The sequence below is a fragment of the Clarias gariepinus genome, chromosome 24 (genome assembly GCF_024256425.1).
Source record: "Clarias gariepinus isolate MV-2021 ecotype Netherlands chromosome 24, CGAR_prim_01v2, whole genome shotgun sequence".
Classification (NCBI taxonomy): domain Eukaryota; kingdom Metazoa; phylum Chordata; class Actinopteri; order Siluriformes; family Clariidae; genus Clarias; species Clarias gariepinus.
Window position 1 is genome coordinate 11,863,181 of NC_071123.1, and position 13,846 is coordinate 11,877,026.

The window sequence follows — 13,846 nt, forward strand, 5'->3', positions numbered from 1 at the left end:
GAGAAGCGATCTACTACGGTCATAATGCAGGTGTTGCCCTCGGACAGAGGCAGGCCAGTGACAAAGTCGACGGAGATGTGGGACCAAGGACGGCGGGGAATCGGTAGGGGTCTGAGAAGACCAGCAGTTGGTTGGTTGGGAACCTTAGCTCGGGCGCAGATGTCGCAGGCTGCCACGAACCTGGAGACGTCCCTTCCTAGCGTAGGCCACCAGAATCGCTGTTGGGTAACGACACGGGTCCGGGCGGCCCCTGGGTGGCAAGATAGACGGGAACCATGGGCCCATTCCAACACCTGAGAACGTAGACGGATGGGGACGAAGAGGCGATTCGGGGGAACATTGCTTGGGCCGGGCTCCAGGGTCAGGGCCTGCTGGACTTTGGTCTCAATGTCGAATCTTAAGGCTGCGATGAGACAGGAGGGAGGTAAAATGGTGTCGCATGGAATGGAGTCCTTAGAAGAGGGAAACTGGCGTGATAGGGCATCTGGCTTAACGTTCTTAGAGCCTGGTCGATAGGAAAGAACAAAGTTAAAACGTGAAAAGAATAACGACCATCGAGCTTGACGTGCGTTGAGTCTCTTGGCGGAACGAAGGTACTCGAGGTTCCTATGGTCTGTCCATACCAAAAATGGGAGCTCAGTTCCCTCTAGCCACTGTCTCCATTCCTCCAGAGCCAGCTTGATGGCCAAGAGTTCTCTGTCTCCCACGTCGTAATTCCTCTCGGCTGGGGATAGGCGACGGGAGTAGTATGCGCAAGGGTGCATCTTATTATCCTGGGCGGACCTCTGGGAGAGAATGCCACCAATCCCGATGTTGGAGGCGTCGACCTCCACCACGAACTGGCGCGAAGGGTCGGGGATAATGAGGATGGGAGCAGAGGTAAATCTCCTCTTGAGCTCGGCGAAAGCCTTCTCCGCCTCCGTGTTCCAATCGAAACGGGTCTTCGTGGAGGTCAGGGAGGTGAGTGGGGCGACGACAGAGCTATAACCCCGGATGAAGCGGCGGTAGAAGTTGGCGAAGCCCAGGAACCGTTGTAGGTCTTGTCGTGAGGTCGGAGTGGGCCAATTGGAGACTGCCTGGACCTTGGCTGGCTCCATCTCGATCCTGGAAGGGGAAATGACAAAGCCCAAGAAGGTGGTGGAGGATGTGTGAAACTCGCACTTCTCTGCTTTGACGTAGAGGTGGTTTTCCAAGAGCCTTTGTAGGACTTGACGGACATGACGTCGATGTTCCTCCAGGTCGTGGGAGAAAATTAAAATGTCGTCTAAGTAGACAAACACGAAGACATTAAGAAAGTCGCGCAGGACGTCGTTAACGAGGGATTGGAAGACGGCAGGGGCGTTGGTCAGGCCGAAGGGAACGACCAAGTATTCGTAATGTCCTGTGGGTGTGTTAAAGGCCGTCTTCCATTCGTCCCCCTCCCTGATACGGACCAGGTGATAAGCGTTCCGTAGATCAAGCTTGGTGAAGATGCCGGCCCCCTGGAGGAGTTCAAAGGCGGTGGTCATGAGAGGAAGTGGGTAGCGGTTCTTAACGGTGATCTCGTTGAGACCTCTATAATCGATACAGGGGCGTAGGGACCCATCTTTCTTCTTCACAAAGAAAAATCCTGCCCCTGCTGGAGAGGAGGACGGGCGGATGATTCCAGCGGCGAGGGCTTCAGTGATGTATGTGTCCATGACTCCTCTCTCTTGGTGGGTTAGGGAGTATAAGCGACCCTTCGGAGGTGATGATCCTGGGAAAAGGTCGATGGGGCAGTCATACGGTCGGTGTGGTGGAAGCGACATGGCCCGGGTCTTGCTGAAGACCTGCTTGAGATCATGATAATCAGAGGGGACTTTGGAGATATCCGGAGTCTCCTCAGGTTTGACTGGGGTGGGGAGTGCGTGATGCGCGGAACGAAGGCATGAAGTGGCACAGGAGGGGCTCCAGCCCGTAATGATCAGCCTGGTCCAGTCTATCTGGGGGCCATGGAGAGTTAACCAGGGGAGGCCCAGGACCAGGGCGGCATGAGATTTTCTTATGACGAAGAGACAGATCTCCTCAGAATGATTTCCTGATGACCTCAGAGTGAGCGGAAGTGTTCTCTCCGTGATGGACGGGAGGGAGCTCCCATCTAGGGCCTGGACTGCCAGAGAAGTGCTTAGGGGTGTGCAGGGAATCCTGAGAGCCTTGACTGCAGCAGCGCTGATCAGGTTCCGGTCGGAGCCGGAATCCACGAGGGCCTGAATGGGGTGAGCTTGGCCGTTCACGATTAGCGTTACAGACAGCAGGGGGCGATGTTCTGGGAGTCTGTTGGAAGGAGCGCCCTCTAGGGCTCCCAGTCTGACTAGAGGGCGTTTCCTTTTACCGGGCAGTCTCTAAGAACGTGATCGGAACTACCGCAGTAGAAACAGGCTCCTTCCAGGCGGCGGCGGCGTCTCTCCTGTTCGGAGATGTGGGTTCTGCCCAACTGCATGGGTTCCTCCTGGTCGCTCTGAGATGGGGGAGAGGATGGGCGAGGTGCTCTGGGAGGAGGTGATCTCCTAGCAGGGGGAGACCTCCGGGTAGGGCGTCTGGAACGAAGACGTGAGTCAATCCTCCCCGCGAGATCCATAAGTTCGTGAAGGTCTGAGGGAAGTTCACGGGCGACTAGTTCGTCCTTGAGTGCCTCTGACAACCCTTCCAGGAAGACGTCCGCCAGGGCCATGTTGTTCCATCCACTCGAGGCGGCTAGTGTCCTAAACTCAATAGCGTAGTCGTACGCAGAGCGTGATCCTTGGCGAAGGCGCAGTAGTCTGGTCCCGGCCTCCCTGCCGACGTGAGAGCGGTCAAAGACCCTCCTCATCTCTCCTGAAAAGCTCTCAAAGCTCTCACAGCATGAGTCGCGGGCGTCCCAGAGGGCTGTACTCCACTCCCGGGCTCTTCCGGTGAGGAGCGTTATCACGTAGGCCACCCGGGACCTTTCTGAAGAGAAGGTGGAGGCTTGTAGTTCAAAGATCAGTGAACATTGAGATAAGAACGATCTGCAGGTTCCTGGTTCCCCTCCGTAGGTGGGAGGGGCTGGTAGGCGTGGCTCGCGTAGGGGCTCTGAGGTTACGACCTGAGCTGTGGGCGCCTGGAGATGCTGCACGCGGGCTGTGACATCAGCTAGCGTCTGCCTGGTGGTGACGAGCTCCTCCTGGTGTTTTCCAAGAAGCCTTGACTCTCCAGTGCCTGTCTCATTCTGTCCAGTCCTGCTGGATCCATGATGGCTGGATTATTCTGTCAGGAATGCTGGCTTGGTGGATGGATCCAGAAGCAGGTGCAGGAGCAGCACGCGAGTAGCTCTGGTGGAACACTGTAGGTGCGTGACTGAGTCAGCAGGTGCGCGCGCTCGGGGCCGTGAAATCCGTATGCGCGGAGTAAATGCAGGGGGCGTGGCGGTGTGCCGTAGTCGGGAGAGCGTGAGCTTGGGTCTGAGCCGTGAAATCCGTCAGCGCAGCGTCAATGCCAAAACGTGAGGACAAGCCGTGGTCGAGAGAGAGCGAGCGTGGGTCTGAGCCGTGAAATCCGTCAGCGTAGCGTCGATGCCGAGACGTGAGACTAAGCCGTAGTCGAGAAACGAAAGTGAAAGTCCGAAGCCGTTAAATCCAAGAGCCGTACAAAATCAGAATCGTGAGACAAAAGGCGAAATCGAAAAGACAGGCGAGGTTGGCAACGTGAAACTACATGAACAAAAACGCGAGAAAACTGCGGTGAAACAACACACAATAATCCAGCAGCGAGGCAGCGCGCTGCGCTTCCTTATAAGCTGGGTGAAATCAACGCCAGATGGGAAACCGGTCTGTCGGCGGGGCGGTCCGGGAGGGGCGATGACAGCGTGGGAAAGCATGACCACGTGATGAGAGCCTGACAGCGTGGGAAAGGAAATGTCAAATAAATGACACGGTCTTTGATCAGCGCGGAGCGCTGAGAGCGTGACAACAACATTAACAAAAATCGAGTCTTCACTCTCTACGCTGGCGGAACAGTTTGAGGAGATACAGACACGAGTGAGTACAAATGAAGATAATAACAAAGATGCGCGCGACCGTGTTGGCGAAATGGAGAAATTGATAACAAACCTCAAAGACAAAACTGACGACTTGGAAAACCGCAGCAGGAGGTCTAACATTAGGATAATAAATGTGCCAGAACAAGCTGAGGGTCGTGATGCTGTGGGATTCTTGGAAAAGTTTATACCGGAAATGCTGGGGAAGGATAACTTCACCTCACCTGTCACTTTGGAAAGAGCACACATCGCATCTTAAAGAAGTTGGATAGACCGCGGCCCATCATCGCCAAATTCCTGAACTTCAGAGACAAAGAAAAAACCCTTCGACTGGCCAGAAGTAAAGGAGAATTGACATACGAGAACAAAAGGATATCATTCTACCCAGATTACAGCGCAGACCTGCAGCGAAGGAGAGATGAGTTCCGTGACGTGAAGAGGATATTGCGAGAGAAGGGAGTGGAATACGCGCTGATCTACCCAGCCCAGCTTCGCATCAAGTATCTGGAAACAGTTAAGTTCTTCTCCACCCGAGCAGAAGTGCAAAGGTTTTTGAAAGACATTCCAAGTGAGTAATAAAACTAATTAAAGTGACAGCAGTACACAGCCCATCGGTATAAACACTGATAAGAAGTGTTGTGATTCAAGCTACGTCATAATAATTGAATACAGTCAGCTTCAAATGTTTAAAACAACGGAGACATTGACTGATGATAAACTCTTAAAGCCTACATGAGAGGCCATATTTTATCATACAGTGCCCACAAGGTAAAACAAATTAGAGAGAGACTCACCAAATTGGAAAGAGATATTAAAAAGCAGGAACAGGAATACATTGCCACCAAAAAGGAAGAACATCTTAATACACTAAAAAAAACAAGGATGCAGTATAATAATCTATGTACCAGCAAAGAGGAAGCAGCTATGGCCAGAACTAGATATCACTATTATGAATTCGGAAACAAAACAAGTAAACTCTTGGCATGGCAAATTAAAAAGGAAACATCTGATAAATTTATACATTCAATATTAACCGAGGACGGCAGACTCCTTGATAATTCACCATCCATTAATGCAGAATTCAAACAATTTTACGAAAATTTATATAAAACTGGCCAGGATGCTGAAAATATTGGAGCAAAAAGGTTCATGGATGTAATAACTCTTCCCAAATTACAAGATGAGGACAGGGATCTGCTGGATGCAGATATATCAGAAATGGAGGTATTCGAAGCGATTAATTCTTTACAAAATAACAAGACTCCCGGACCAGATGGCTTCCCCGTCGAGTATTACAAGGCCTTTTCAAAAAAATTATTAACCCCACTCGCGAACATGATTACAGAAGCTCTAAAAAATAAAAAATTACCAGACTCATTGGAAATTGCAACAATCACACTGCTTCCAAAACTGGGCAAGGACAAACAGAAATGTGACTCATACAGACCCCTCAGCCTCTTAAATGTTGATTATAAGATATTATCTAAATTAATTGCTCTAAGACTGGAAGATGTTATTCCAAAGATAATTCATGCTGACCAAACAGGCTTCATTAAAAACAGATACGGAGCAGACAATGTGTGGCGACTGCTACACATACTGAACACTGCTCAAAAAAATCAAAATCCTATGTTAATAATGTCTATGGATGCAAACAAAGCATTTGACAGGATTGAACCAAGCTTTTTATTTCGGACTCTAGAGGCTATGGGCTTTGGGGAGAAATTTATTCAATATGTTAAAACACTTTTTAATGCCCCCAAAGCCAATATTTTAACAAATGACATTCTGTCTAACACTTTCTCACTATCTAGAGGGTGCAGGCAAGGCTGTCCAAGCTCCCCCCTGCTCTTTGCACTCGCTATCAAACCATTAGCCATCGCCATACGCTCTAACACCTCCATAGCAGGAATTAAATTTGGCACAAATGAACATAAACTTTCTCTGTATGCAGATGATCTCTTATTATATATAACTGATCCACAAGCATCGGTCCTTCCTCTGTTGAAATGCCTCAAAGAATATAGTGCAGTCTCAGGATATACATTAAATTATGGTAAAAGTGAGATTTTACCACTGAATATACAGGACATTAATATTAGAGCACTCACTGGCCCATTAAAATGGTGCAGCACTGGTTTCAAATATTTGGGTATACAAATTGGTAAAACAAATGAGCATATATTTAAACATAACTATATAAAGCTATTGGAACAAACTAAACTTAACCTTCAAAGATGGACTGATCTTCCTCTGTCTCTCATAGGAAGAATTAATACTATTAAAATGAGCATTTTACCCAAGTTTACGTACTTATTTCAATGTCTTCCGATTAATGTTCCCAAAAGTTTTTTCAAAGAACTTAACAAACTTTTAACTCCTTTTCTATGGCAAAGAAAAAACCCCAGGGTCAAACTCATCTCTCTACAGGCTCCATATTCAAGGGGAGGACTCAACTTACCAAATTTTAGGAATTATTACCTTGCTTCTCAGTACAGAGCGATTTGGGTCTGGCTGCATGCAGAGAACAGTGAAGTTAGATGGGTCCCAATAGAACAACATGAGATGAAATCGATGGCTTTAAAGGATATTCCATTCATAGGCACAAAAAAATGCTTAACTGCACTCACAAATAACTTAATAATATTGAATACATTTGCTGCTTGGCAAGAATCTCATTCACTTCTCGACACAAATATTTCTTTTCTTAGAAGAGCACCTTTGTGGGGTAATCCCAACCTCTCACACCATCTAGCTGACTCAATGTTGCGGGGGTGGAAGAAAAGAGAAATCCACACAGTGGCTGACTTATACATTGATGATACTTTTGCTAACTTTCAACAACTAAATGAAAAATTCAACCTTCCCAAAGAAAGTTTCTTCAAATTCTTACAAATTAGAGACTGGGTTAAGGAGAAATCCAAAGAAACATTCCCATATATCCCGAAAGAATCTCCTCTTGAATTCCACCTATGTAATAATTTACACAGATCAACAAAAGGAGTAATATCTTCTATATATGGTATCATCAATGGAAACTTACCGATTTATGATAAAACATCTACAAAAGGGAAATGGGAGAAAGACCTAGACTGTACTTATGAGGAGGCAGATTGGTGTCATCTATTGGAACAATCACAGACTGTACTAACCTCCACAAAACACAGGCAAATTCAATTTAATATATTCCATAGGACATACTACACTCCTTACAGGTTACATAAAATTGACAGCAACATTTCTTCCAAATGTCCAAAGAGATGTAAAATGATTGACGGTGATCTTATACACATGCTATGGAGTTGCCCAGTGATAGAAGAATTATGGAAACGTGTCATTGACTTAACATCAAGGGTAATAGGAAGTCAAATTGAAGAGGACCCAAAACTATGGATCCTGGGGGATACAAGCTCTATTAATGTGAATTACTACAAAAAATACTTTATCTTATTGGCGCGCACAGCAGTTAAAAAATGTATTCTGATCAATTGGAAATCTGAAAATTCACCGCTAGTAAAACATTGGATTAATGAGCTTGTATCTTACTGCACACCCGAAAAAATATTGTATAATGTGAGAGGGAAACATGCAGCCTTTAGAGAAATCTGGGGCCCTTTCATGGACATTTTGCCTTCTTTAGACTTGACTGCCCAGGTCAGTATGAGCCCTCCTGGATCGACTTCAAATTAGCCCTCTGCAGTTCTATCTTGTATAACCTCCTCATTGATGCATTTATTGTGAATAATTTGTAGATTTAAGTATGTGAGTATACAGATGGATATATGTATAAACTGTATAGACTACTTAGATATATAAACGAAAAGAAACTGACAACCATACAAGGGAAGAGGGTGGGGGGTGGGATGGGAAATGTTTGTGTACTGTAACATTTGTTTTTGTTTAGTATTGATTTTGTTTATTTTATTTATTTTATTATTTTTTTGTTCAAAATCTGAAAATGTTAATTCTTTGTACTTAGCATGTAAATAATGTGACAAACTGTAGATCCTTTATACATTCTGTTCACATCCTGTAAGTAATTATGTTAATAAAAACAAATTAAAAAAAAAAAAAAAAAATTTAACACAGACAAGGCTGATCCTGTGTACAAGCCTATCTTTGGCAGACGCTAATGAATATTAATAAGTATTAACTGTTGTTAATACTTAAATAAACTGTCACATGACAAGGTGTAAAAAAAAAACTTGCATCTTTTTTGCAAGATGACTTTGTGCCTATCGTTATGCTTAGTTTGAAGAAATGTATAATAAGGTCTCAAATGACATGATCTCAGTGCCATGGAAGGAAGGTTAAACGTACAGGCTACAAAAACTATTTTCAAAAATGATTTTTATAGATAGATCTGCAAGGCCAAGACGATAACGATATTACTCGTCATTTTATGAGTTATACATCATATCATATATATCAATATGTAAAGTATTTTATGAATATTCTTATTAATTTGGTACTTTTAAGTCTGAATCAATCTTTAAGGTTTCAGATTTCCAGAACTATTTGAGTAAGCAGCAGGTAAAGTGTCCCATTAAGTTTTTGGTAGTTTAAAATACAAATCCCAGATTGTAACACTATGTTACAATGTTCAAAGAGGTGAACAATTATGTAATTAGGAAGGATAGATTATATTAACTATTAATACACTATTAACTATTATTACTAAATTCTAATTATTGGTCAAAATCCTTTTTACTAACATTTCATGCTGACCCCATTTCACAAAAACCTTTTTGAGTTTACCAACTAGACTACCTGGAAAATGTTAACTAACAATTGTTAAGTCTGCCCTGAAGGTTGCCTACCAGCACTGAGGAGAACATTACGAGCTGTGGGATGCCATGTCACAATGCCAACCCGTTTGGAGTGTCCCTCCAACACCACAACAGGCTCTAAGTGTGGAGCATTGAGTCCATTCTCTGGGATCTGCCACACCTGACGAGACAATAAAAAGTGTAATGCAGCACCTTATCTCCATTTAATTTATACAGTCTTGGCTGTGCTATAATGTTCAGTGTTCATGCTACACCCAAACACATTGAAGAATCATACCATTATAGTACAATCTTCAGACCCGCTGGCAATCACGTGATCATTGTGAGGGCACCAGTCAATGTCCAGTACAGGGCCTGTGTGCCCACACACAGTTGGGTAGGCTTTATCAATACGACCTGTCTGGAAAAGAAAGCGAGGAAAATTATATTTTAGCAACCAAACAGAGTTCAATCTGAACAAAGAAAAAAGAACATACATAGTGCATAGTTAAAACATAGCAGGAAGTAAATTATTAAGATTAGAATTATACTCAGTCAGTAATCATGGCCACAGTTCATAACAGAGGTCAGAAAATAGGCAGGCAGAAAATAATTAGAATAATCCATTCTAGGAGTAACCTCAAGAGCAGAGGGATCCAGAGAGACATTCTCAGTGACGCAAAGTAGTAGAAAGAAATCCTCAATGCTGGCAGGAAGTAGTGTGGCATTAATGGATCAGGGAGGTAGGGAGGTGGAAGAGCTTTCTTTAAGAAACCAGGAAGTGGAACATAGCCCTCTACAAAGCAGGATTGTGAAGCAACTCTTCATGAAACTGGGACAAGACAAACAGGAAACAAGGCTAAGGAAGCCAGTGCAGCTTATGCAGTCATTAGCAAAGCCAGGAGTTTAGAAGTTGATGTCAGCAGGCTGGTGTCGGGACAACATCATCCTCAATTTTAACAGGAGCTGTGATGAAGATACTTCTATTATGTCAACTTCAGGTTTGGGCATGGCTTAAGTGGCCTTGAGTTGTCGGTGGACTTGGCTGGCCCCTTCTCTTAATGTATAAACATCAAGTATACTGCTGCTATAGTGTCTATATTTGAGACACAATTTTCTAAGGAGAAAATTCCTCGATCACATTGACAATCACTGAGTTTCTGTTTAAAGACCCAAGACTACGAATATAATGAACACAAAGTAAGTCAGAACATAAATATATGCTGTATACTGTGCAAAAATATTAAGGCACATGCAAATAACTGCAGTAAAGCAGGAATTACTTACTAAAAGCAGTAAATACTAATTAATAGAACAAAGCCAATAATTGGTATGACAACCCTTTGTTTAAAGTATAATCTCAGGTAAGATTTGTTTAGCTTCATATGCTGCTTCGTTTTACTGCACATCATGCCGAAACACCCAGAGTTCTTCTGAAGATTTTGTGGAAAAAAATCCAATACAAATACAAAATTTATACTAAAAGCTTCAGAGGGTGCCTATAACTTTTGCACAGTACCACACACATACATATATACAAGTTACCTTTTGAAGAGGAAGGACAATAAAGGCTCCACCCCCACTGGCCTCCACAATGATGGCAACAAATTTGGGGTTGACAGCGCAAAAGGCACTGTCCCAGGTGACCCGTGACACCCTGATATCATCATAGCACTGATCATTTTTCACCGCCTGGCCAAAAACATGGCGGAACTTGCTCTGACGAACCACACGTCTGATCATCTCTGAAGAGAGACAGATCAGAGTAAGTCATTTAGCAGTCATTTTTGTTAACTCTTATTCACACAAGGTTCTCCCTGGAACTACCTTTGAGCAAGCTCGTTACAAAGTGCTTTTTTTGTTTTTATTTCGCCAGACCAGTAAAGCTAGAAATCCAAGATATTTCATTATAAAGAGTCATAGCAGTAAATCAGGAATGTCCAAACTGGCATAAAAAGGGCCAGTGTGGATATAGATTTTTTATCTAAACCAAGTATGGGACACGCCAGATTCCACCTGTTTAATCAGTTAATCTGTGCATTCTTTTGCATATTATGTCTCCTGCTTAAATGAAAAAAAAAAAAAAAACAGCCTTTTACAGATAATATTGGATACCCCTGCTCATGTAGTACAGATGTCTCTGAAATGTTACATATGTGACAAGACTTTTTTTTCAACAGATCACAATTTTAACTGTAATGGACAAAAGGACATAGCTAGGTTAATCACAGGTTAATAATAGACTTATATAAATGAATTAATACACTCAGTTGCAATAGCATGTTCATAATTTTGCCACTTTGCCATCACAATGGCATAGTGTGGCCTGTGTTCTCTTTATTTCATGGTGAAAATGCATACTGTAACTTTGCATTTGGTAGCTGTTTATAGGAATAATGCAGTCTAAAGAGGTGTCAATACAAAAGTCATCAGTCGGTAAAAAAAAGAAACAGAATCAAAAATATGGCAGAAATTTGTAAAAAAAAAAAAAAAGTGGCAAAATCAACAATGTAACACATTCCTAAAAAGAAGCATGCAAACCTGATACCAAACACAACACAAAGATGGTATGCATCTCATTTTCAAGGTCTAAAAAAAAAAAAAAAATTATAATAATGATGATTATATAGCTCTGGAAAAAAATAAAAGTGACCACTGCAAATTTTCTCCAGAAAACTGGGTGGTCATCAAGAGGAAGATGGTCACAGACCATCAAGCAAAGCTAAGCTGTTTGTTTTTTTGCTGAAAAAGAGTGGTATAAAGTTATTCAACAGCAATGTGAAAAACTCAAATCGGTGTTATTCCCACAAATACTGATTTTTGAACGTTATTTAGCTAAAGCATTAACATAATTTGTTTGAAAATTATTTGCATTTTGTTTTATTTGAGTTTGCAAATAAACCCTCAACTGCTCAGATGTATAATGAGATAAATGTGTAAGTCGCTCTGGGTAAGGGCGTCTGCCAAATGCCTTAAACGTAATGCTTTTATATCAAAACTAACTATTATTTCTTATGTAGGAAATTCGCTTTGATATATAAGTGTTTTGATATACAAGCACACTTCCTCTTCAAATAGAAGAATGAGAGAGGAGGGAGGGGGCTACTTTGTAGGACAACCTTCTCTCTTTCTCACACACACACGCTTCACGGAATATGTGTTCATGGCCGGGGAGATTCATGCAAGCCTTCCGTCACAAAGTGCAATGCAAAGCATCAGATGCAGTGGTGTAAAGCACGCCGCCACTGGACTATAGAGCAATGGAGACGTTTTTGCAATTATGCAATTATGATGTGGGGTTGTTTCTTAGGAGGGCTTAGCTTCAGCATACCAAATGTTCCAATGTATAAAAGACAAATACCAATATCAATATAAATATATAATTAAAAAAATCTTAAATTTACTTGTATTATAATCATGCAGTGTTGGAATAAAAGCAGAATATGCACTTTTATTACATCTCAAACATTAACATTTAACAAATGTTACATTAAATCTCTCAAATAGGCATGCAACGGCTGAGTAGTATGGGGTGTGGCTCAAACCCCGATCCCCAGATCCAAAAATTAAAGTGTGTGTGTGTGTGTGTGTGAGTGAGAGGGGGAAGGTATAAGAAGGAGGGAAGGGGCACGCTGTCCAATGACACACTATTGAAATGACCATTGTTAAAAGCACTAAATAAATAAAATTGAATTGAATCTATTGACACTTGATAAACACTATAATAAACATGCCTGCACACACGTGTTATAATAAAACACGCGCGTGTGAAAGGACGACTTTCACTCACACACAGACACACACAGTGGTCACAGTGTTATAGTAAACAGTACACACACGCACAGATGTTGACTATACAAGTGAGAGACACGCACTAAGAGATCACGTGACGCAAAACAAAAAGCGGATGCGTGCCACATAATACTTAGTACTCGTAAATCAAGGCACGCTCGTTTTTCAAGTAAAATTTTATTTAAAAATTTTGCTCGTCTTGCAGAACACTTGCAAACCGGGTTAATCAACCAATCACATGGCAGTTTCTTCAATGCATTTAGGGGTGTGGTCCTGGTCAAGACAATCTCCTGAACTCCAAACTGAATGTCAGAATATGAAAGAAAGGTGATTTAAGTAATTTTAAGCCATGCCAATTTTTATGGCATGGTTGTTGGTGCCAGGCGGGCCGGTCTGAGTATTTCACAATCTGCTCAGTTACTGGGATTTTCACGCACAACCATTTCTAGGGTTTACAAAGAATGGTGTGAAAAGGGAAAACATCCAGTATGCAGCAGTCCTGTGTGCGGAAAATGCCTTGTTGATGCTAGGGGTCAGAGGAGAATGGGCCGACTGATTCAAGCTGATAGAAGAGCAACTTTGACTGCAATAACCACTCATTACAACCGTGGTATGCAGCAAAGCATTTGTGAAGCCACAACATGCACAACCTTGAGGCGGATGGGCTAAAACAGCAGAAGACCCCACCGGGTACCACTTATCTCCACTACAAATAGGAAAAAGAGGCTACAATTTGCACGAGCTCACCAAAATTGGACAGTTGAAAGTATAAAAAAAACATTGCCTGGTTTGATGAGTCTCGATTTCTGTTGAGACATTCAAATGGTAGAGTCAGAATTTCGCGTAAACAGAATGAGAACATGGATCCATCATGCCTTGTTACCACTGTGCAGGCTAGTGGTGGTGGTGTAATGGTGTGGGGGATGTTTTCTTGGCACACTTTGGGCCCCTTAGTGCCAATTGGGCATTGTTTAAATGCCACGGGCTACGTGAGCATTGTTTCTGACAATGTCCATCTCTTTATGACCACCATGTACCCATCCTGATGGCTACTTCCAGCAGGATAATGCACCATGTCACAAAGCTCGAATCATTTCAAATTGGTTTCTTGAACATGACAATGAGTTCACTGTACTAAAATGGCCCCCACAGTCACCAGATTTCAACCCAATAAAGCATCTTTGGGATGTGGTGGAATGGGAGCTTCATGCCCTGAATTTGCCAAAAAATCCCCATCAACTGCAAGATGCTATCCTATCAATATGGGCCAACA

The 13,846-nt window shown here is 43.0% G+C and overlaps 1 protein-coding gene across 5 annotated transcripts in view; it reads right to left on the minus strand.

Moving 5' to 3' along the window:
• The window catches only part of coro1cb (coronin, actin binding protein, 1Cb), a 93,466-nt gene that overhangs the window by 42,575 nt on the left and 37,045 nt on the right, over positions 1 to 13,846 (minus strand). For 4 of the 5 annotated variants that reach the window (XM_053485846.1, XM_053485848.1, XM_053485849.1 and 1 more), the window contains 3 exons: positions 10,327 to 10,526; positions 9,080 to 9,202; positions 8,833 to 8,962 (listed from right to left, as the gene is read on the minus strand). In XM_053485846.1, coding sequence (XP_053341821.1) covers positions 8,833 to 8,962; positions 9,080 to 9,202; positions 10,327 to 10,526 — 453 coding nt within the window. The remainder of the gene's footprint in view (positions 1 to 8,832; positions 8,963 to 9,079; positions 9,203 to 10,326; positions 10,527 to 13,846) is intronic. The other variant, XM_053485850.1, reaches the window with a different exon arrangement.